The following is a 24,432-nucleotide window of genomic DNA, read 5'->3' as shown; positions in this document are numbered from 1 at the left end:
CCATTAAATATATATTTTTAATATCATAGTGATTATATAAAAAAAAAAAAACAACATCTGAAGGAAACCTTCATAAGAAAGTCCTAGCTGTCTTCTCTGTTTATTTGTTCACAGCACAGTTAGTGAGATCTGGTTCATGTGTCCACTCAGGATGACACATTAAAATACCTGCTCTGAATGACGCGTTCAGAGCAGGATGTTTGAAATCTAATCACTCAACACTGATGCTGATGCAAGGTTTTAACAAGATCTCTGGAAATACCCCATTCTATATTGCACTTTTTGGATTTATTAGTATTGGCTGCTTGTATAATTGTAATGTAATAGGAGTCCCTCTGAGAGCCCAGGTATCAAACGTATGACCTGCCACTGTTATCCAAGTAACTTTTATAGCCAATCAGTCCTGTTTAACAGTAAAGAGAATATGACATGTTAATAAAAACAGGAACAGAGGGATGACGCCACAGGACATTGTGTACAAAACAAATTTTTAATTACTCATTTTCCAGTTAAAAATCGAACGAAAAAAAAAACAAAACACTCAGCATCAGAGAACGTGCAACTCAGGTGAAAGGGTAAGGTTTGACTTAGTTTGTCTACTAATAATACATTCAAATTTCAGGAAAAGTAGGCCAACCATTGCTTCCAGGTTGGCAAAGTTGATGTTAGTGACTTGACATTTATCTCCAGTAGAGCTCCACCTTTCAGTCCAGCTTACAGCCACGGACACAGCAAGGCATGCCACGCATTAACTGCAACTTGACATCTACAGCTGCACTCCTGCCGCATGCATGCGTTCAGATGTTTCACTGGCACATAGGATTGTTGACTGGAGTGATAGATCAAGCATATAAAACATGTCTTCACACGAGCACCAAAATAGAGAAGAACTTGAGCAGAAATGGACCAATCTAGCCTAATCTAGCTTGGACATTTCACCTTTTCTTGGAATAACAGTTGATTGAGAAAACAGAAAATAGTTATTTATTTCCACGCCACAAAAATGAATGCTTAAACACTGGGTCCGGTTCTGTCAGAATTACAACAAAAAATGAGACCCAACAACACAGGGCAAAGGCGTCCAAAGTCAGTCCTCAAAAGGTCGGTATCCTGCATGTTTTGGTTATTTCCTTAGTGGATAAAATACACACACATGGATAAAATAAGGGCGCATTAGCAGACATCTCCAGAACACTGACATGCTGAGGAGGTAGTAACTACCGCCAAGGGGAAAACCAAAACATGTATGACACCGGCCCTTGCGGAGTGACTTTGGACACGCCTGTCATGGGGGATATAGTGTCTAGTAGAAACAGGCATAGTCCTCTGGCTTTTTATCATTTTGTCACATAACAACTAGAATGTGTGACTGGGCAAGAAAAAGTAGTACACATATGTGAAATAGAAAGAAAAGCATACATTTCATTTGTGAATTACATTTGAATTTTGCCATTTTGCAAGAACAGCTGCAGGTTTTGGGGGTTTTTACCTGTACCAGCTCTGCTTACTATAGAGTGAAATATTTGCCTATTCTGTGGTGTGTCTTTGAGCTACAAGCTTTATAACAAATTTACAAATGGAGTTCCATCTGTACTTTGACTAGGCGTTTTAAGTATTTCTTTGTAATTATGGCTTCATGTTGATTACAACTTCTTTACAAGTTTGTCGTCCCTAATCCATCTGTTGTGGTTCATTGGTCTTCATGATGCTGATTATTCACTGACTTTCTCCAACAAACCACTAAGATCTTTACAACTGGTTCCACTGGGTTTTCTTCAAGGATGTTAGAATAAAAGGATCTAATCACAGATAGATGATACACATTTCAGATTTATTTGTACGATGTATCTAAAACTGATGTATCTTTTCCCTATTATTTCACTGCCTTAAATTGTGCTGATAATTAGAATTATTAAATTCTAATTTAATAATTAGAATTTTATTAAATTCTAATAAAATCCATTGAGGTTTGTGAAAGAGATGAGGCAAAATGTGGGTATGAATGCTTCCATAAGGCACAGTATAATAAGCAGAAAAGATAGCATAAAAGTATACACTTTAGGGGGAAAAAAGATGAAATGGATAAACCCAGAAAGCAGAGGGTTGATATGGTATTTGTATGTGCCGAGTCTGAATGCAAAGTTAATGAAAAAAGATGAATGCCTAAAGATGAAGGAAATGCAGTTAAAAGCAAGCCGAGAGATATCAGGAAAAAAAAACAAAAAAAAAAAAACATGAGAGGGTCCATAGGCGAGAACACTGTTCAGAGCGGAGGGTCCCTGGAGGCTTGGCTTTGACAACCAGTGACATCACCACAAGGGAAAAAGGCCCCTGAAACCACAATTAAAACTTGTCTCTATGTGTCAGTTCTCTCTCTCTCTCTCTCTCTCTCTCTCTCTCTCTCTCTCTCTCTCTCTCTCCTTCTCTGGCGTGGGAGCCATCTATTAAAAGTATGTGCTGCCCTTTGGGGCTTAAAACCCACCACTGCAGCCACTGACAAAAAACGATGAGCCTGTTTATTTCAGTACAGACAATACAACACTATAATGGAGGGAATGGAAAATTATTAGCCAGGTTGTAAATATATTCACCTGTTTTTCTCTGTCAGTGCTCTGCCTAGGAGACATATTGCTGCTAGAAGGTTACTTTGTACCAGAGCGCTATTTCTTCTTCAATCTGTGTCAGAGCACAAGGGAGAAATCGGCAGATGAAAGGAAAAAAGAAAGGAGTAAAAAGAATGAGAAGAGCACACAGGCAAACGTTTGTTCATCTGATGAGAGAGAGAATTGGTAAAAGAAAGTTGATTGTTCATTTCAGCAGCACTTTATTGCAATAATTGCAAAGTTTTTTGCAGTTTTCATGTAACTGAATGAGTTAATATTTATTTAAGTCAAACAAAATTACAAAAAGAAGAAAGAAATGAAAACAAGTAAAAGAGAAAATGAAAAAAAAAAAAAAGACGTATGGATAACTAAAACTAACTTTCTTGTTTAAAATGGCTATGGTACAAATGCACCTACGCGCAGATGATCAACAGCAGCAAAGCCAAAGGGGTCATTGATCCGCCACCGTTTAAAATGTAAGTATCTTTAATTCGGAGCAACAGCTCATAAAATGGAGATGGAAGCTGATGTGGTGTTCTTCCACATCCGTCTTTTAGCACTTATCAACTAAACTATTACAACAGACCAGCAGCTGTGACACGTTATCGGGGAAATCAGCTTGCATGAACATATCACCATTTACAATCAGGAGCAGTTGCACAGATGTATAAAAACATCTTGAGCTAAATTAATGTTTTCTTGTGGTAGTAGAATTTTACACTGAAAACTGGAGATAAATCCAACTACCGTATTTTCCGCACTATAAGGCGCACCGGATTATAAGGCGCACCTTCAATGAATGGCCTATTTTAGGACTTTTTTCATACATTAGGCGCACCGCATTATAAGGCGCTTCATACTCTATTATTACACATCCACATTAATAAAGAAATGGTCCCCGAGTACTTTATATAGTAGGCTGGCCCAGTCGTTGTTTCACTCACGGTGTTGGTGTTGCGATATTATGCCCAACTGCTTTCTGGGTAACACAGACCAACCGACACGCTGCCGCTGCAGTCTCTGTCTCTCTTCCCCTGCCCCTCCCCCCCTTTAAATGTATTATCAAACTTTATTAACAAACCAGTGTTCTGACAACTATCCCAGCATGCACCGCGCACTACTTCTTCTACGGGGAAAAAGAAGTTGGCGGCTGCTTACCGTAGTTGGTCGTAAGCAGCCTACTGCATGTCTGTGTAAACATGACGTCTTTCATTTCGATCTGAGTTAATTAGCGTAGCATTTCTGCCGGATTTTCACAACATATCAGCCACGACAATGGACAGGGGAACCAACAAGTTCATGTCATCTTTTTTGGACGACATCAAGGTGTTTGAGCCACTGGATGCCTCCAACATTGTGCGCGTCACAGCTAAAAGCTACCGATAGATGAGGAAAACAGCAGATCCTCACACCCTCAGCATAAATATAGCTGTGGACAAGATCACTGATGCCTATTGTTCTTGCAAGGCTGGGTAAGTCGGCATTCATGGTTTTGATGGTCCACAATGTACATTAGCATATGTTTACTACTGTAGCTTGTGTTTGTGAGACGGTCACGCACGTGGTAGCTGCACTGTGACCTAAAATGGGCATTAGCCAATGAAACGCGGCCCCTGTGGTAAGGTCCGTTGCTGGACCTGTTGTGGCTCAATATTGGTCCATATATAAGGCGCACCGGATTATAAGGCGCACTGTCGGCTTTTGAGGAAATTGAAGGTTTTTAGGTGCGTCTTATAGTGCGGAAAATACGGTACTAGTTTGAATGCAAGCTGCAAAATGAATGTTTTTAGGAATAAAAAGGCTGCCACAAAGACAGAGGCCACATATTTATTTTAAACATAATCCTAACTTAAATATTGTGTTTATTTTTTTCTCCTTTACTTCTTTAATGTGAGGAGAATGACAAGCAACATTTTAATTAGTAACTGAGGATGGCGTCAAAATTCTGAAACAATAGAACATGACGATGAATGTAATGTGTTGATCTTGGTTGATCAGGAAGTAGCTGAAAGAAATAAGTTACATACCTAAACTTGCTGATATTTAAGCTAATGCTTTAATGTGTAGCAACAAAATAAGAAGAGGTGATTTCTGAAAGCTTTTTCTTTTGAGCAATTTAGAGACTTGTGTGATTCTTACATCGTAGTTCTGCACAAGACATTGGTGCTACTGCAAAGGAAAAGAAAACAAGAATTCACTTTCAGATCTAACCTTTAAAGAAATTGCTCATGCACATGTTCATATAGCCACAGCAACAGCAGTTTGTTTCCGCATGACACTTTTGGTGGCTTGTAGAGAGCCTGAAGGTTTGTAACACAGACTGTAAGGGCAGAACCAATCCGTTCTTAAAGGAAGAGATTACAGAAACTTTTAGTAACGTGCGAATATTATTTAGGAACTGTTTAAGAAGGCTGAAGTCAGTGTGTGACACAGTTTGTGACATGGCATGGACAAATGCAGAAGTGCAAGTCTGATAAGCTCTCTGAAGAAACTTATCACACACACACAAATGCACACACACATTAAGAACTGTGGGAATCCCAGTGTTTTTCTCAAAATATTTCAGTAACGGGCATCAATAGTGGAGACGGGGGCAGAGCGAAGGTTTCCTCATCATGTTTTCAATCGTTGTAATTTTGATTTCATGTCTTTGCACTGTACAAAACATGTTTTTAAAACTTAACAGGACCAAGTAGGGTAGTGTCAGCAGAAATGTAGTTGGCAGTCTAAGCAAAAAATGCAACAGCCATTTGGATTATTCATGACCAGGAAAGAGTAACACTAGTGTTGTACAATTTTATAGTGTATAAGATTGAAAAGGATTAGAAAGATGTTGATGCACTGCCAAAGTAGATAGATAAGGACATTTTCTATAAGGTACATTCTATGCAATCCAGTTCTCCGTGGTTGCTCAGACAAACAGGAGTTTTGGTATTCCCCTTATTCCCTCAATTTAAAAAAAAAATGGTTGTAGGAGCATTTAATATAGTTAGCTGAATATAATATTACCAATAAAACTATATTTAGTAATTATGCTTTAAAAAACAAAATCTGAGTTTTTGAGTGTATAACAAAATAAGGAGTGCTCTTGTCCTCACTAAGGGAGCTGTCCTCTTCCCAACCCCTCCTAAATGCTTATGGTGAGTAAATAAGCATGTAGCTGAATGTTTACACACTTCAGGTTGGTGGTTTATTTGCTTAACCACCAACCAGCTTGTCAACTTTATTGGACAAGAAGCACTCGATATCAAAGTCTAAACACATGTGGCAGAGCAGCTAATGCAATTATATCACATTTTATGGCTTTATTCATAGAGCTAATACGAGAAAACTTCATGATAAAAGCCTTATCTACGTACATCATAAAGCTATTTGAACTCCAAAGACCATAAAGTTAATTAAACATGCTGACAGTAGCTTTTCTGCTCATAAAAACCCCACAGCCTAAATGCGGACTTTATTATGTTTTCAAGCTACAGGGTGTAATTTATCCCTGGCTGATTTCACTTAATCCAGAAAACATTCTGAGTGTGTTGGTGAGAGGCTGACGAAATGATGAAAAATCTTACAAATACTACTGCTACCAATAATAATGCTAACATGAATTATAATATTAAATTGGTAAATGTGTTAATTTTCCCACATAAGACGTGATACAACACTTTTACACTGTTACATATTATTTAACAAGAGCAAACTTTACCTGTATAAAGTTTTTTTCTATTTAAAAATAATCTTTTATGCTTTATAATGTCATACAGAACAAATGGAGACAGTGTCCTAAAAACAGCAATATATTTCTTAAATGTCAATTTTGCTTGACAGATAATAGTGCAAGCTCAGTATAGTTAGAAATGCTCTTTGTCCTAAATGATGGTGGACTGATTATTTCTGTGCATGCAGAAATTTCTGCAGAAACATGCAGAAATTGAGATTGGGATTATACTGTAAAAATAATAATAATAATACATTTCTGTCATATCGCCCACACCTACAAAAACTTGCAAAATATTTTTATAACCTTGAACTATTTCCTTTATTTTTACATCTTTGGCACATTACGACGGCAACCTGTAATGTAATTTCTTGGGATTTTGTGTCATACAAAGAAGTGCAGAAATGTGAAGTAGAAGGAAATGCATGGTTTTAAAACTTTGAAAAAGATAACATAATTGTTGAGTGCACATTACACCATCCTCATTTACATTCCAAATACAATTCAGTGCAATCAGTTACATCACAAGTTTTCTCAGTGAATTAGGAGCAAGTCTAAATGTAACTGTTCTGTGAAGGCTTCAGATTATTAGAGAACAGAATCATGAAGACCAACACCAGACATGTCAGGGATAAAGTTGTAGAGAAGTTTAAAGTAGTATTAAGTTATTAATCGATGTCCAAAACTGTGAACATCTCAACGAGCACTGTTCAATCCATAATCCCAAACAAAAAGAGTACAGCACAGTTACAAGCTACTAAACACGACTTTCCATATAAACTAAGGCAGAACAAGGAGCAGCCAGGAGGCCCTTGCATGTCTTCCACACCTCAGGTGGAAGAATCTGTTGACATGACAACTATTAGCTATGCACTCCATAAATGTTCCCTTCATGGAAGATCGACGGAAAAAAAGACAATGTTGACAGAAAGACATAAGAAGTCATCTTGGAATTAGGTGTGTTCTAGTCCTCCCACAAATGGTCAAATGAGATGATCAAAGTTTGTGGTTGTAACATGAAAAGATTGTTTTGTTTTAATTTTTTATGTTTCTTAGTATTAACCCATCATGAAGCCTCAGGCCTACATACACAGCCTGATTGTTGAAAATCAACTACAATCACAGAGATGGTCACCTGCAGATTTACCGGATGGGACAACATGGGCCGAGGGGCCTTGGGGGCTCTAATTACTTCAGCCAATGACTCAGCAACACCCTAGGGCCCACAACTAGGGAAAAAACAAAAAAAAAACAATGGATCCCTGTGTGCAAGAAACATTGACAACCTGCCCTCTTTACCTCCCTCCTCTCTCACTCAACAACTTTTTCTCTCCACCCCTTGATTGTCCATTTTCTCACTGGTTGGCAGGGGAAAAAAGGAATGTTAATGAAAGGCGCAAAAAATGAGAAGTGATAAAGAGGAAGAGACAGCCACTAGACAATGACATGTGATCGAGGTGGTAGAATGAGATTATTTTCTAAGTGATAAGGAAATGGACCACAATGTTCCCTACTGTAACTGCACTATACAAAAAGAAGTGTTATTCTATCCTAGAATATATCAGGCCAGTTTAGATCCCTCCATACCTTCCAAATATTTTTGCAGTGCATAGATGGTGTATATCTTTGTCTGGTGTGCGATTGTTTCAATAAACAGAAAAAGCTTCCAGTGTGGAAAAAAACAAAATGAGTTATGGATCCAGTTGATGCAAACTTTACCTTCCAGTTGGCCAGTTCCTGGAACTCGATGATCTTAATGAACCCTCCCATTAGGATTCCTGGAAAAGGTAAGAACAAGAAAAATGACACAGCTGATTAAATAGTTTAACGTCTCCCTTTAAGAAAAAAAAAGAAAAGAAAAAAATCCTGAAATATTTCCTTCTTTATTTAAAAAGAACACACCTAAACAAAAAAATATCAAAAGAAAATATATTAAGCTAGTGTTTTCTTAGGGTTTGCAGGTGCATTAATTAAGAAGGAAACAGCACTGCGTAAGAAGGATGTAGAGCAAAGGAAACAGAGAGACAAAAGAAAAACTATCTTTGGAGGCTGGTTTATTGTGAGATGTTAAGAGATAACATAGACCAAGGCAGACAATACGCAGATGGGGGAAAGGAAATGATGAAAGGCAGCCTTTCTTCTGATTTATTAACACTGTGTTATCTCTCTGGCTGCTCCAAGCACTCAAACAGAAGCTCTGACCCTGTGCAGTATGCAGGCCATAAAAAGGGAAAAGCCCTTCAGGGTCAAGATGCATGTGTGTCACTGAGGTGTAGAGAAAACACGTGAGCGAGCATGTGAAGAGAGTACAGTTACAAGGAGGAGAATTCACCTCAAGTGATCTTTTCAAAATGTGTGGAGCCCTATCTCTTTTGTTACACAACACACTTGATTGTTAAGTTAGGCTGCATGATGGGATGCAGGGGACATCCTGGCCTAAAGCTGGCCAACCTGACGAGCTTATCCATAACAACTATAACGTAAAAGATGGATGATGCCACCGCAGAATCAAATACGGTCTTAAGAAGTCTCTCCTGCACTCAAAATGACCTCAGCCTCCTTATCAGGTAGAGTCTGCTCTGACCATTCCTGTAAAGCGCATCAGTGTTGAATGTCCAGTCCAGTTCATTGTTCAGGTGAACACTCAGGCCTTTCTAAGAGTTCACCATCTCATTGTCCTTTCGCTGAATGTTTACTGGTGTCAGTGTGGTTGGTCTGCGCCTATGGAAATCCACAACCAGCTCCTTGGTTTTAACCGCATTGATCAAGAGGTGGTTTGTATGTGATATCTTGAAACTGGCCTCTGTCTCTTTAAAAAAGCTTACCCTTTCTGACACTCCTTCAATACATTACAACAACTGTGGTTTGACATGATGACATTTACAAACGTTCTTACTTCAGTAGGTTAAAAAGTTTGCATAAGTGCAGCATTAGCAAACACTGTTCCACCAGGTGTTTGCCAATTGCTGCTGCCTCTAGTATTTTTTAGCTTTGTCCATAAATGGACCACTGCTGAAAGGTGACGTAGATAGTCTTAACTTTCTGTAATGATGTAAAACTAGAACACACCCTTAGATTCCAGATTTCTTTTGGAATCTAAAAAAAATCCACACAAAAAAACCACACAAATCTAAGGTTTGTGTGGTATACTTAGCTAATCATAAACCTTTACATTTTGACTTTGTCTTTCCTTGAAAAACCATGAAAAGGTGGCTCTTTGGTATCCATGTTAGCACAAATACCAAAGATCTGTGCATCTAGTTTTAAGCCATTTCAGAACCTGTTATACCAGATTTTTCATTTCAATGCTAAAACCCCAGAACTAATAATGAGTGTACTTTTTGACTGATAGAGAAGAGCAGAAGGTGAGAAGAGAAAATATTTATCTCTTGGTCAGGGATCAGCAACCTTTTGGATTCTAACGGTCATGTTTACCTTTACTTCAACAAAGCAAGATTAGTCTAAAGCCCCAATCCAGTTTGACCAGGAAAAATATATGCAAATTATTTCCAATATAAGAAACATTTACCCATTTATTACAGGAAAAATACTCTGAGTTCCCTGTAGCTCAGAGAATAAAGTTTAAAATATGCAGAACCAGAATCAAACATGGAGAAGCAGCATTCAGCTTACGCACCACAAATCTGGAACAAACTTCCAGAAAACTGCCAAACAACTGAAACACTGAGTTCCTTTAAAGCAAGGCTAAAAACCCAGCTGTTTACAGTTGCTTTTGATTAGTAGTGAATGGAACAATGAGCAACATATTTAATGTGTATTGGTGATTTTGGTGATGGCACTCATAAAAATTTTATGTTTGTTACCGGTTTTCCCAATTGTTGACTGCATGGTGTTTTTATAACTTTGTATTTTTGTGTTTTTATGATGAAAACAGCACTTTGAACTGCCTTAGTGCTGAAATGTGTTATACAAGTAAACTTGATCGATTGATTATTTATAGAATGAAGCCAGCTGACTCCTTTTTATATTTATGTTAGATAGGCAGCACACTTAAAAAAAAAAAAAAAAAAAAAAAATAAGTTTATTAACGTTAACAGAAAATTTACAGAGGAAGGTGAAAAAAATTGCTTCACGATTTCATTAGTCATGTAGGAATTTCAAGAAGGTGTCAATTAACAACATGCATGGGGCTAAAACCAACCTTTTCTTTAGTTCGCCTTTACAATTTACTACTTTGCTTGTCTCTATATAATTTTGGCTTAAAGTCACAAGGAGCCACTTTGTAGGGATATATTAGCAACATCTGGCTCTGAAGACACAGGCTGAAAAGCCCGGCTTTAGATCAACAATGAACTAAGTGAAAAAGAGCAAAGTCAGTTATTTTGCTTGTAATAAAGCTGTCTCCAATGGATTACACTGCCTAAAAAGTCAATCAGGCAACTACAGCTATAATTTATTATAATTTATGCTGATGATTATGACATTTGAAAAATAAAGTATGTTTCTTGATTGTTTATTATTTCCATCATGTAAAAGTACCTTCAATTGACTAGGTGCTGAAATGTGCTGTATAAATGAACTTTGTTTCCTGTAAAGTTAATATATTTGCACTTTGTACACTGTGAATGTTTCAAATCAAAAGTCAAATATTTGTGCAAACAATCTTAGCCAATGAAGCGGATTCTGACAATATAATCTGGCTTCACCCATTCTGCTTTCCGATTGTTATCCTGCTCTTAATATTTGCGCAGAATTGTCGTTAAATACCTAAACTGTTCAATCAAGTACATATTTGTGCAAAAAAGCAGCAAGTTACACGAGCGACACTCACCAAGAGACACAACAGCCACACTCTCAGGAAGGAAATGCAGCTTGAACTTGATAAGCAGGTGCACCAATATGATGCAGATACCTGAGGGAGAGAGGATGTAGGAGACAACTGAATGACTATTTAGGACAAATGCATCTTTGTTCAGAGGATGATGTCACACTTGCTCACATCAGGCCTAAAAAAGCTACCACCTAATATGCCACTACAAAGGCTTTTCTAGATGTTTGATTTAGATGACTGCAGTGAGTAGAGGAATGAAGAAATAGCATTGGTACGTAATGACATTTAAATAATTTTCAGAGGCGCATATAAAAGTAGAACGTAGAAAGAGCTAATTTATTTAGCAAAATATTAAACAACCCAGAAATTAGATGAGCTTTACAAAATTAATGACTGCCGTGTACCATTTTGTTGTTTTCCAAAACAGATTTTCAGTGAGAATAATCTTGAAGTTATAACATTTTTTGGTCAGAGACAAGATCCATTTTTAATTAACTATTAAAATTACTTGAATAAGATAAAAAAAAATCAAGATAGTTTTTATCTTTTATTCTCTGAACTTAATTATTAAATTTTACAAACATAATCTGATTAAAAAAGACATTTACTTTTACTGAGGGATATTTTGAAAGGCTAAACACTTAATTAAACATCCTGCAATATAGTGATCCCATATTTATTTGCCAAGGGTTGCGCTCGAAGATACTGGCACTATTTCACACAAGCAATCATGTATTTGACTGCATGGGAAGAAACAGTTGCAACAACCTCAAAGGCAAACTAACTTCTTTCTATTTCACAGGAGGAAAAAAAAGTAGTCTAGTCATACCAACAAAGCTTTTTGTTAGACAAGCAACAAAATTGTGGCAGCAAACGACATGTTATTTTAACCGTACAATATGCCACTTAGGCCTAATGTGTGGTTTGTAAGACTGAACTCTGAAATGGTTTCTCATGCACTAATCTTCAGCTACTCTACCTTCAGATCGCAAACAATGCTGCTTCTCTACACCAGAGTTTGTTAAAGAATAATAATGTAGTGATCCCACAGAGTAAAAGGGAAAAATATCTACATTTTAATAAAGATTAAGAGCACTACCTTAATCTTTTTAGAGACAGCTATACTTACCTGGAAAGCAGTTCTCAGAGTACAAGAAGCAAATTCAACAGCTAATCTCAATTTAATAAACAAAACTAAATTCAGAGTAGTAACAAGTTAGCCAACAGAATAAACAAGTAAAGTCAAAATGGTATGTAAAAGCATTCCTTATAATTTAAGTCAAATGTCAGAGAAAGACCCTAAATGACCAGTTTTGTCTCTTGCTACTTCTAGGCAAGACTGAGGCAGCACTGACCCTTCCTCACCTGTTGCTGCTGACTGCTGATTGGCTATCTGAAAGAAGACTGCTAAAAATGTCCCCTCACAAACAATTGAGGGTTGGCTGGCTGGACAGCCCCTTTTCCACTACATGTTCACAGCATGGTTGAACTCAGCTCAACTCTATACGGTTTGGGTTGTTTTCCATTACAATTGACAAACAGCTCCTGTGGGTGGGGTCGTCATAGCAGGGCGGCCCTCAGACATCATACTTTTCAAAGTAACACCGATAACATGTGGAACATTTGTTAAGGAGGCGAATATAAGCAGCCAGACAAATACTCACCTATTGTTAGCCTGGTCAACTTCCACTATTACTTTAAGAAGTGTTTTGATTTGGGGGTTTTTTTGTGTTTTTGTTTTTTATTGCTTCAGTCCATCCAAAAATCAAACTAAATAAATTATACAGATAACACTGCAATAACTGTAATAACGTATTTATTCTGCAGATGTATGGAAATGCCCAAGTCAGATTAATCAATAAAATGAATGAATAGCAACCCACCAACGACAAGCAGACTGAAGAAAATACTCAGTCCACTGGACTGTTCTTCCTCCTGGGCCTTCACCCCGGTCTGCACAGGAAGGATGGGCTTCGGAGTTGGGGGTGCTGGTGTGGTTGGCTTGGCAGCAGCTGCTGTGGAGTGATGGGTCTCATTGCTGTAATTCTCAGTAGTTTCATTGGACTCTCTGGAAGAGAACAGTGAATATGACAGGTATAATGGCGGCTTTATGCTTATTGTCAGCCAAAACTGACCACGTGATACAATAAACAGCCATAAGGTAAACACATCTTAGACTGAATATTATACCGTTTTAGGTGTTACCACAGTCAGGGACACTTTGACCTGAAATAAACAGTCGCCGCTATTTTATATAAAATGCACACATTTTCTTTGTAGGACAGAAAAGATTGTTATTGAGTGTGGGATTTAAGTGTTATAGTCGAGAAAGTGACAAGACAAGAAAAAAAACAAGTCTTGCTAGCGTAGTTAGTAGATAAAACAGAAAAAGACGAACAACCTGAAAAGCTTCCCGTCGCTCTGCGAGTTGGTTGAGCCAAGTTTATTCTGTTGTGTCTCTTTTTGACCATGAAGTATCTGCTTGTCTTGAAGTGGAGTATTATCCGTATGTAGCACATTCTCCTCGCCGTTGTCATTTCTCTTGTAAAGAGCCACAGAGTTGGGCTTTTCGAGTATATCTGACACGCACAGCTTTACGAAAAACAGCAACAAAAACCACGAAAAAAGTTTAACCTTAATGTCTCTCATTCTCAGCTAACTGTTTTTAGGCGTAAAGACAATATATTGCATTAAAAAAGACAGACGGATTCATATCTTCAGCTTCGTGTATATGTTGACATCACGGCCTTACTTCCTACAGAAATGTTTGATGGGAGTTGTAGTCGACAACAAGAGCTGTACTGATCACATTAAAACGACCCAAGTAAAAAAAAATCAGACGCAGTTGAGCGCATGTTTTGTGTAGGAAATGTGCACATGCTTTTTTGTTGTAGTCAATGTTAAGCCCCCCAAAAAATTTATGTAAAATATCATGTGAACGCTGATTATATTTTTATTGACTCCATTTCCCATGTAGCATTGCACTGTACCGTCAACCCTCTGCTTCACACGCCACGCAGAAAACTGAAAAGATAAGTTGTTTGTTCTTGTCATTAATCGTTTAAATTTGTCTTATTCACATCATTTCATGATTATTTTAATCCTGAGATAGGTATATATAAGTTATGTTTTTTCAACATGTTTGTTTCCTCAAATTTATATAAATAAGACTAATTAAATGTAATTATGACTTATTTATTTTACTGGTGTATTTCTTTTTCATTGAAAGGCCGAATTTATTTAATTTTTCTTTCTAGCTCACTGTGTTGCATTATGTTGCGATGTCATTTATAATATTTTTAATCCTGAAATTGCTTTTAAAACGAACAAAAAAAAGAAAAAAAAACTGTCTTCCTATTCGAAATAACTAGAACCCCCTCCCCCACTCCCCCTAAGGTGTTACTTGAATGTAACAGACAGTGTTTATTCAGCTGAGGAAATAAAAACATGACGTTTTAAATAGTTTACTGGGAAATGTCTAACAAATTATGGGTACTATGAGAGAAAGGTTGTATCTATAGATTTTTATATTCCTGTTTATTTACAGCCCCATACTCCGGGGTAGTGGGTTTCGGGAAAGTACATCGGTTCCCAAATGCACATTCCAGTACTCCCAATCCCCCAAAACACGGAAAAAAAGTTGTCCTTTTTTGTTTGAGTATTTTTAGCTCATTTCATATAGGCGATATAAAACAGATGCAAAACAAACATAAACAAATGTAAATAATATGTAAAAACAAATTCAGTAGCAAAGCAAAGAAACAGAGCATCTGGGGGAGCGTTTATAATCTTGAGGTAGCATACAGTGAAACAGAAAGCTATTGAATAATTTCAGATAAATAAATAAATAAATAAATAAATAAATAAATAAATAAATAAATGCATGCATGCATGCAATGAAGTGTCGTTTCTTGAATTAGTAATTTAAACTATATGTCATGTATGTAAGACCGGGGTGACGTAGTTCATTTGCATATTGAAAGAAAATTGAGTTTTATAATATTCCCTTAAAATAAACTCTTAAATTTTATTCTGAACCTCACAGAACTCACCATATCTGCTGATAGGTTTTGTAGATAGAAAGCACTCTGAAATGATTTCTTATGTAAATTGACCCCCGACCCATCCCTCCTATGGTGGCGCCACTGAAAGCAACAAAGGAACTCTAAGTACAGTGCTTTGCTGGTGATTCTCATATAGTGGGAGATCTTTTGGGAGGCAGGAGTAGGGGTTTTATACGATTCACACCCTAGAGCACAGTGTCGAAACTGCCTTTACGACTCTCCTCCCCCAAGTTACTCAGTTTTTCTTATCATTACATTTAAATTTTTTTTTGTGTGTGTGTGTGTGTGAAATAATCACACTCTAATCACATCAGAAATGAAAACTTGGATTTCTGATAATAACCTTTTTTTTTAAAAATGATCCCTTACTTAAATATACACTTATTTTCTTTGTATGTGTTGCATTGTGGCACTTTGTGCTAAATTCCGTTTTTACTTACTGAATTAAGAATAAATAAGTACTCTCGGCCAATAATTAATCCTGTGAATGACAGATTAGTTTTAAGAATCGAAAAGTTTGATTTAACTGAAATGAAATGATTAACCAGTGAATCCATATCTTATGATCTTGCCTGAGACAACTAGCTTACGGTCATACAATACGCCATTAGTTTTCCAGTAACGTAGAGAAGGTTATCAAGAAGGCTTTTTTTATTCCAACGTTGGTTGCCAGGTTACGTCGTCTACGCCGTACGTACTTGCGCTGAGTAGGAGCTACCGCGTTAACGCCCACTTGAGGTATTGCTCTTTTTTTCTCTCTGCGGAGAGACCGCTCCATTCATAGGGTTGGGCAGGCGGGCAGCAGAAAACGAAGAGTGGAAGAAACACCATCGGTGGAACCGAAAGGATGGTCTCGCGTTGAGCCCACCAGGCCCCCTTAATCCGCGAAATTTTCGCTGGCCATTTTCCCTTCCATTAGGACATACCCCGAATTTAAACCGACACCTTCTCTTCAGGAATGGGACTCAAGTGTCTCGGCTGAATGCTGGCGTTCCCATCCTTGTTTTTTGCAACCTGCCGCGGAAATAGACTGACTTCCTCGTCGCCTGTTCATCTGCTGCAGCCGCAGACCTAGCTCTCGATTCGACTCATTTTAGCCCAGACCGTCCACGGACTCGCTGGCTCAGGCATCTGGACACATCGGGGCTGGTCAGTCGTCGTTGGAAAAAAGCAAAACGTGCCTGTGTGTGCTTTTGCTGCCTGTATGATGCCGACACATTTGCGTTTCCGGAGAAGGTCATTCCTTGGGCTTTTATTCCTTTTTTCGCTCTCCACCTCGGTACTATATTTCATCTACTCCGCCCCCGGAATCGGTAAGTAACATGAAATGGGAGGTTTTGTTCTGAATTGGCCGACCGAAGGAGGATGGTGAGGATGTGAGATTGTTTGCATGGGCCGTTAGGTCATGTGTGACAGCTCGACCATGCGTCTCTGCTTAGCTTAGGTATCACCCAGTTGATGATGAGACTCGGCTGGATGCTGATCCCATAATATCCATGTACCTGGCCGTGATAATAACAGTGCGACTGATGAGCATGGCTATTATAATCTGGCTGATGTTACTAGGCCTTTTGGCTGTGATCACAGTACTTACAGTGGCCCGATGTCTGGAGACACAGACCAAAATGCAGTATTTTGGCCTTGATATCAATACCCTTTGATACACGTTTGGAAACCATTAAGTCATCAGCCTCAGTTGTTGTCTGATTGTGTTTGGCAGGGCAACGATCTGATTAAGACTGTAAATTATTGAGGCCAAAGTAAATTTCAACCTAGCAATGCATTCCTTACATCATAAGCTGGCTGTTAGTCACATGTAGTTGTGTAATATCACATGTCCACAATTTGCCTATTATTAATTCATTAATGTATCTTTTCTTCTCCTCTGCTTCTTTGTTCCTCTCATTAGTTGGAACACCAGTCTCATCGCACCTCTTGAATCAATTAACCATCTTCCGTTTTTGAAGCTTTCCAGTGTATGGCAATGTCCACTTATCAGCCCAGATACATTAGAGCAGTCGTGTTTCTATTTTATGTCCTTTTATCAAGGGCGGGTCAAGAAATGTATTTGTGGGGTGGGTGGAGCACAACGGGAATATAAATGGTGAAAAGGAGCAGTAAATGTGAATGACTCATAGAGATAACTAAAAACAAAGTGTACCCAACTTACCATATGTAACAGACCGAATCATTGTAAGTAGCAAGACTTGAGATATTGGGATAGGTACTTTTTTCATTGTTTATTCAGGGATATGCTGCATAGAATGCCATTATAAACAATAATTAGGTCTCAAAGTACTATAGAGCCTTTGGAGAAAAAAAAATGCAGGAGATGTAGACTTCATCGACATACAATTGTACAACTAGTGTTACTGGATGATCAGTGAAAAAGTTAAAATATTTTGTTTTTCTTGAAGTACTCTGCACCAAATTTGATTTTCTTTATTTTAAGGACTGTTTTATGTCTTAACTTAAATTGAAAGTAGCACTTAGTTTCTGGTCATTTAGCTGGTGATTGCAGATCAAGGAAAGAGTGTGTGAACGGTACAACTCTAGCTTCAGTGTCCCTGCTTAACTTGACTCCTTAAATTCGGTGTTGTAAGAGTTGAGCTCTTGAATTAGTGATTTTTTTTAAATTAATTATTACTGTACTTTATTATTTGTGCACAAAATGACTTGTGAGGGTGTCCTGGCCAAGGTGGACTTTCGCTCAAAACTATTAATAGTTGGAACACTCATCCACATGCAGCATTAAATGCTAAACACCACAGATGAAACCAACTACAAGTACATAACTCGGAACATGGCAAACTAAACGATACAATATAATATATATACATACTCAATATCATTATAACAGCCATCCTAGAGACGGCTAAATCTTTGCAACAAAGACGATGTTTTCCTGTACTTTAACCCTACAGCAGTTGGTGATTGACCATATTAAAGGCAGTATTCTGAAGCTAAAACCACAAGTCAGCAGGGCAGTGGCCTGTAGTGATTTTAGACACAAGTTAGTGTGTAGCTAAACTAATGGGGCAGCAGGTGTGTTGTTGGGATTTAGCATCATGAAACATACCTTTACCAAGTTATAACTGCAAAGTTGGGATGTTGTTCTTGTGGTACACCCACATACAAATCCAGATGAAATTGGATTCAGCATGTTTTACATTAAGTAAATAGGCCCAGATACATAACATGTCATATTTTGTAGAAAGATGCTACTGCCATGTGGTTCTTCATTGAAAAATGGTAAACATTTGTCCTCCACTGCCGGACAGAAATTCAATCCAACCCTACAGTTTATTTTTTTTTCCCAAAGAAAAGAATCAGATATACTTTGAGATCTTTCAGTTGTAATATTCTCCTCTCCCATCTTCTATATCTTTACGGCTTGGTCCAGAGAAAATAAAACTTGTCCAGGTAGTGAAAGAATTTACAGTAATAAAACATTGAGGTGTTGTGCCTTGAAATCCTGCTATAAAACACAGTATTTTCTAAAATGTCTCACCACTCATTTTAAATCTAGACATTATTCAGATATTCAGTTTTTAAAAAATGAGGCTCACTTTATGTGATCACATAAATAGTTGAAGTTACTGTTTGCAACTCCACCCTTTAAATTTGTGGGTAATTTTTCTGTCACCACCAGTATTTTCTAGCTTAAGCTCTGAAATGTTACCTCTTATTACCAATCTAAATCACTCACAACTAAAATTTTCTCCTCTTGCTTTGGTTACACCTATTTACAGTTCTGGCATCACTTGTCCTTTAGTCATGTACTGCTATCATCAAATGGTGCTGACCTATCATCCTCATGCTGCCATTTCTAACACTCCTCTCCCATTGGATAACCACATGAGGGAGCGTGACATGCAATGCAATTCACTTTGCATTTACTGGTCCCCTGTTTAGGGGCTTCTGACCACAACTATTGCCCCATTGTTATTTATCTCTAAAGCATGCAGCTTGACTTTAAATGCATGACTCTTAAAGATGGGAAATGCATTTAGCTTCTGTCTTTGAGTCTTAGCCAACCACATTTTAAAAGTGTTATCTTACTACTTGTCAAGTAGACAGATTAATGTGTTGAGCATCAGCAACCAGAATGACTATGCTCTATCATTGTAACTAAAAGTATTGGAATAATCAAAATTAGGAACTCCTCCTTAACATGTATGTTGATGCTCTCTACTGTGGTAAAGTCCTCAGTTGGAAAAATACATCATGTACGGTCATACCTTAAAGAAAATCAGTATTGTCCACTGAAAGCTTGATTGGTGCATCTCTATGCAGGGTTATAGGTATTGAACACTTAGCTCTTTTAAAATGAACAGTGAGAAAGGTCATCGCTGTTACTCATCAGAATGAGTATTGACTGATTTCTACTTCTTACCAGCTGAGGATAATTTAGTCGAATCAGTCAATTCTTAAATGCAGAACACGTCTGACAGTAAACCAGAGTTACCGAAAGTGGCCATTCTGCTAAATACGACAGAAACAAAGAAATCATGAAATGATTGACATATAATCATACCTTCATTTTTATTTTTATTTTTTAGCTTGGGCATTGACGGTGTCTGAGAGCAGTACTCGGCCATATTTATCCTCCAGGGTGTTGACTGTTGCAGGGCTTTAATGGACACATGGCCTTTTGGGGATTAGCTTAAAAAGAGTACAAGGACCAGCAGCACCAGTCCATTAATTATACATGCTAACCGGGAACCAAGCAGGGTTTTTTTTTGCTGCTGTTACTAAATACTGCCATTTAAGTGTGTGTTTTTCTTACAGCAGGGCCTAGCTGTGAAATCATGTGAGGGTTTTGAGAGGAAGCTTAACAGAAAAAAGATCCAGCCAGAGATATTGATTCACAAGCATTAGATGAGGTTTCTGAACTTGTGGTCAGATATGAGTCTTTGAGCAAGTATTTTGCAAAACCAGAATTTACAGTGCTAAATGGGAATGTTAGCAGAAATGCTATGGATGCCAGTAAAGCATTAGCACAGCATTTTCTTGTCTTTGTTTTATATTTTCTCTTAAAACTAAGATTGAAGAAGGTAACTATCCAGAACTGGTATAATACTAAAGGAGCTGGAGTGACGTGTTGATTCTTTTGAACTGTACGAATATTTTAATGGTTTAATTAAGTCATAAGTAGCATCTCTGCTACAATTGCCTCTGACTAGCAAGTTTTCTCACATGTAGGAAACAATCTGTGACACATCTGAGTCTTCCTGAGTAATTATACAGTGTTTAGTAAAGGCAGCTTGATGTTGATTTTGCAACATTCAACTGGGTTGAATGTTGCATTCAACATTTGAATGCAACATTCAAATGTTGCATTGAATTTGTATTCAATGCAACATTTGGGTGCTATTCTCTTCAAAAATGAAACAAAGTACAGGGGAAATGGCCATCTCACAAGTGGTCAGAAAATTAATTCAACTTATCTAAATGATTTGTATTTCCCTTCCAGTAACTGGGCAACTTAAAAACATCATAAAAAATGGCAGCGAAGCAAAGCTATTTCTGAAAAGAGAACATCCAGATCACAAGAATTGTACTCAACAGTGAAGATCACTGAGAGTGAACGATGTGTTGTTTTTGGTAAACACTACGCTTAACAAGAGATTTTGGACAGATGCCAGCTGGGTTATGAAGCATTTTGATCTGGTCTTTGACTTTCTACCTTAGGAATACAACTTGGATGATTTAGATAAGACAGAGGACTAAAGATTAGCCAGAATATTTCTCTGACCATACGCAAGCCATGATGAAAGAATGGAAACATGAATAATCACGCTGAAACAATTTGTGATAAGCATAATAAATTTGTTCATAATGCAAACTGCAATAAATGTTTTTAACTGATACCAGCTGAGGCTGGCACTGCTGGTACAGCGCAGAAGGCCCATGAAGCAGCTATCATGAAATGCAAATTTAGAGCTCTACAAATTGCCTAAACAGATTCGATGACTTCATCCGTGAAAACAAAAAGGAACTCTGTTCTAAATATTTGATCATTACCTCCCAACAGCACACCTTAATATGTTACAATTAATAACGTACCTTGAATCGTGTTTGTTGTTTTTTTATTGCTGTTTGTTTTAATTGGTATCTGTCCTGCAAGCAGAGGTTTGGTGGGGCTAACTGGTTCGACTGGATCCATGATAAGTTGGTTATTTCAGTTTGTCCTGGTCCTATTTATGACCTTCTTCTGTGGAAAACACAGACGCTGCTGGTGTACTGTACTAGCCATACATAGAAACTGACGTTGGTTTGTTTGAAGATTATATTTTATCCTGTAGTCCAAATGCTGACGGTGGTATTTTTTCAGGACAAACTAAACGTTACAAGAGTTTGATTCTTAAAGTGAAATCTGGCCAGTAACTTGTAATATGAGACATTTTAAAGCGGTAACACATGGTTTGTGTCTGTATGACTCTTCATACAGACAGTTTGCTACACTCACAAATGGAACTATTTTAACCCGTCTTGATTTCAAACCAGCCTCTGCAGACAAGCCGGAAAAGCAACCTTTGCTAATAGAAAACGACAACTTCACCACATGTAACATGTAGGCATTCTGCACTTTTCACAACAACACACACTGCCCGTTTCCTGTGTTAAAAGGTAGATTCATTTTTGCTGCATTTAGACTCCAGTTTTGAAGAGCAGAAATGTGTGGCTTGGCAGCAAAGCGTGTGGGGCAAGGCCTGTTTGAAAAGCTTTGGGGCTGCACTCACATCTGCTTTGTTCACTTTCGCTGCAGAAAAAGGGAGCCATTCAGCCAGGATATGCGTTAGCATCAGGTCTGAACAGAAGGTTCATTTGGTTTACCATGCATAAACGTTAAGAAAAATAAACCATGACTGTTTTAAATGAACGGGGTGAGCTTGACTTCTGGCTGTGCTTATACTATTATATATTTTTTTTCTCCTCACTGCAAGACAACAATACATTCCAAAGAGCTTTTTAAAAAGTAGTTTAGACTAAATTAAAAAAAGTAAACACCACTAAAAGAAAAGATGATATGGGGAGAACGATGAAAGGAATGTATCAAGCTGCTGGTTTGCACATCGGGGAACCCATCCAAAACACCTGAACAGGGCATCCTTTGATACCCAGGTGGCCTCTGTGCAGAATGCCCCAGTTTTACGGCACGGTCCATCTCGCTGTTCTTCTTCGCCATCTGCCTCCGTCCTTACGTATTCAAATGTACCGTCGCCCCGGCCTCTACAGCGTATGTCGCCCCTGAGCACGGATGCTGACTGATGCAGGCTGGGGATGCAGGGCACAGCTGGGCCTTATTGCTGCAGTTTATTTAATTAAAACATGAGAGGATCCCACTGGAGTGAGCGCTAGGGAAGACGTTTCCTCTATTTATAGGTTTGAATGCAGATAAACACACACACACACACACACAGACAGACAATGGCAGATCCAGAGAGTGCAACAAAGACAGGAGAGCAGGTGCTTCTGCTTTGTCACAAGAGACCGGCCATATCCCCTTGCCTTAATGGCTGCTGTGTGGTGGTTTGTATCTGTCTTTGATACTGAAGGATATCTCGGCTTGTACGTATCACCGATTCTCTGTAGATTCCTCTGTAGATTTGGCCACTGCTCTGTGCAGTGTAGACCGTGCTTTAGGTGTTGCTTCATTTCAGATGAAGCAACGGCTGCACAAAGTTACCAAGCATAATAGAGATCCGCCGTGGCTTTAAAGTCACCAGAGAGAATTGTGCATAGCTGTCTCAGTGTGGCGAGGTACGCAAACAAATCCTCAGACAAAGCTGTCGCCTCTACTCGACATGTAACAACACTCTATGTCAGCAGTAGTGTAAGCTTTGTTTTTATATATGTGTGATGGACTGACTGGGTGTGAGAGAGAGAGTGTGTGGATGGTGTGTAGAACCTTAGCAGCCTATCATCATTGCAATGATACTTGGTGTAATCACACCTACTCATCCTTTCCTAAGAACTGGTGACTGTGACGAGGTCAGCTGATTAAATGTCTCACAAGTCTGCCAGATGAGAAACAATGTCTTCTCAGGGTTGAAAATAGGCAAATAGAAGGCAGAGGCAAATTAGGTGGAAAGATGTGTCAACCTCAATGCAAATGTTTTCATTTCTATGGAAGATCTTTGACTTTTAATAAGCGTGGTGTTCTTTTAAGCTGCATGTCTCGCAAAACATTTTCTTTGTATTTTCCTGGATTTGGCATTAACTTTTGTCTTGTTGTTGCATGTATTTAAAGGAGGAGTATTATGTATTTTCCAGGCGCATAGTGTCATTTTATGCCACAATCAAGTACATATTTTACCATCAGTTGGTGTAAAAATACTGCACATATCAAAAACAACAAAATAAATTAGATTTTGCGTCAAAGTCGTATATGAGGCCTTGAAACTGATGCCTTAATCTCCTTAAGAACCTGCTACCTTTTCCAAAACTTCTCTCAGTCATCACAACAGTGCCTCTCCACTTGATCCACTGATGCTGTTTACAATCGTTCTTATGAGCGTTGTAGTTTGTATGATAAGCTCAGCAAGTTCCACCAGGTGCCCTAAAGGGAACTTGGGTGAATAGGCGGCACACTGTATTGTTTATGCAAACCCATCCATAGGAGATTAAATGATTTCTCAAACATTTGTGAGTCAAAACAACACTCTGGATATGTTTGATGAGGAAATTAAATCATAGCGTGATAGAAAGCCCAGACAAGTTTAATTTTGTATAATACCTCCACCTCCTTCTCCTAAAAGAAGAGGGTTGCACAATGTCAGGAAGTTAAGCTATTATGTTAGTGAATGTTGTGATGACCAGATGACTTGCAGTAAATAAATAAATACCTAACTCTAGAGTGTTCATGTCTTTTTTTGTGATGGGTGCTAGAAAAAGTATTCCTTTTCTTAATAGCAAGATGATTATAGAGAACTACACTGACAAATATTTATATGAAAAACTTGCCTCTTGCTACAGCTGCTGAATTGAATATAAAACAACTCGGTTGCACAGAAATACGGTTTCTGTCTGCTCTCCATCACATCTTCATGGCCTCTCAAAAGTAGTAGTTCCACTGGTTTAAAAACATACACAAAACATAAGGAGATTTGTATTTGCTGAATTATTTCTTTGTTGTCATAATGCTTCTTGGCAGTAAATCTTTTATTGATAGAAAGCATGTTTTTTTTTCCCTCTCTTTTAAATGGTTCCACATCTGTAATGAAAATGCTTTTTGGATTGAGCAGTAGATTT

At 38.0% G+C, this 24,432-nt stretch overlaps 2 protein-coding genes across 2 annotated transcripts in view; one reads left to right on the top strand and one right to left on the bottom strand.

Moving 5' to 3' along the window:
• Window positions 1-13,880, bottom strand: part of slc9a8 (solute carrier family 9 member 8) — a 31,743-nt gene extending 17,863 nt beyond the window's left edge. Inside the window, exons 1-4 of the mRNA XM_014996063.2 lie at window positions 13,512-13,880; window positions 12,994-13,178; window positions 11,111-11,191; window positions 8,038-8,096 (exon numbers count right to left, since the gene is read on the bottom strand). Of these exons, the coding sequence (XP_014851549.1) occupies window positions 8,038-8,096; window positions 11,111-11,191; window positions 12,994-13,178; window positions 13,512-13,759 (573 nt within the window). The 5' untranslated portion in view covers window positions 13,760-13,880. The remainder of the gene's footprint in view (window positions 1-8,037; window positions 8,097-11,110; window positions 11,192-12,993; window positions 13,179-13,511) is intronic.
• A 212-nt stretch (window positions 13,881-14,092) lies between these two features.
• The window catches only part of b4galt5 (beta-1,4-galactosyltransferase 5), a 46,495-nt gene continuing 36,155 nt past the window's right edge, over window positions 14,093-24,432 (top strand). Inside the window, exon 1 of the mRNA XM_014996060.2 lies at window positions 14,093-16,487. Coding sequence (XP_014851546.1) covers window positions 16,379-16,487 — 109 coding nt within the window. The 5' untranslated portion in view covers window positions 14,093-16,378. The remainder of the gene's footprint in view (window positions 16,488-24,432) is intronic.

Source organism: Poecilia mexicana, unplaced genomic scaffold, assembly GCF_051168715.1.
Source record: "Poecilia mexicana isolate PSO_F unplaced genomic scaffold, ASM5116871v1 scaffold_7, whole genome shotgun sequence".
Classification (NCBI taxonomy): domain Eukaryota; kingdom Metazoa; phylum Chordata; class Actinopteri; order Cyprinodontiformes; family Poeciliidae; genus Poecilia; species Poecilia mexicana.
The sequence above is the reverse complement of the archived record's forward strand: the minus strand, read 5'-3'. Positions and strand labels throughout refer to the sequence as shown.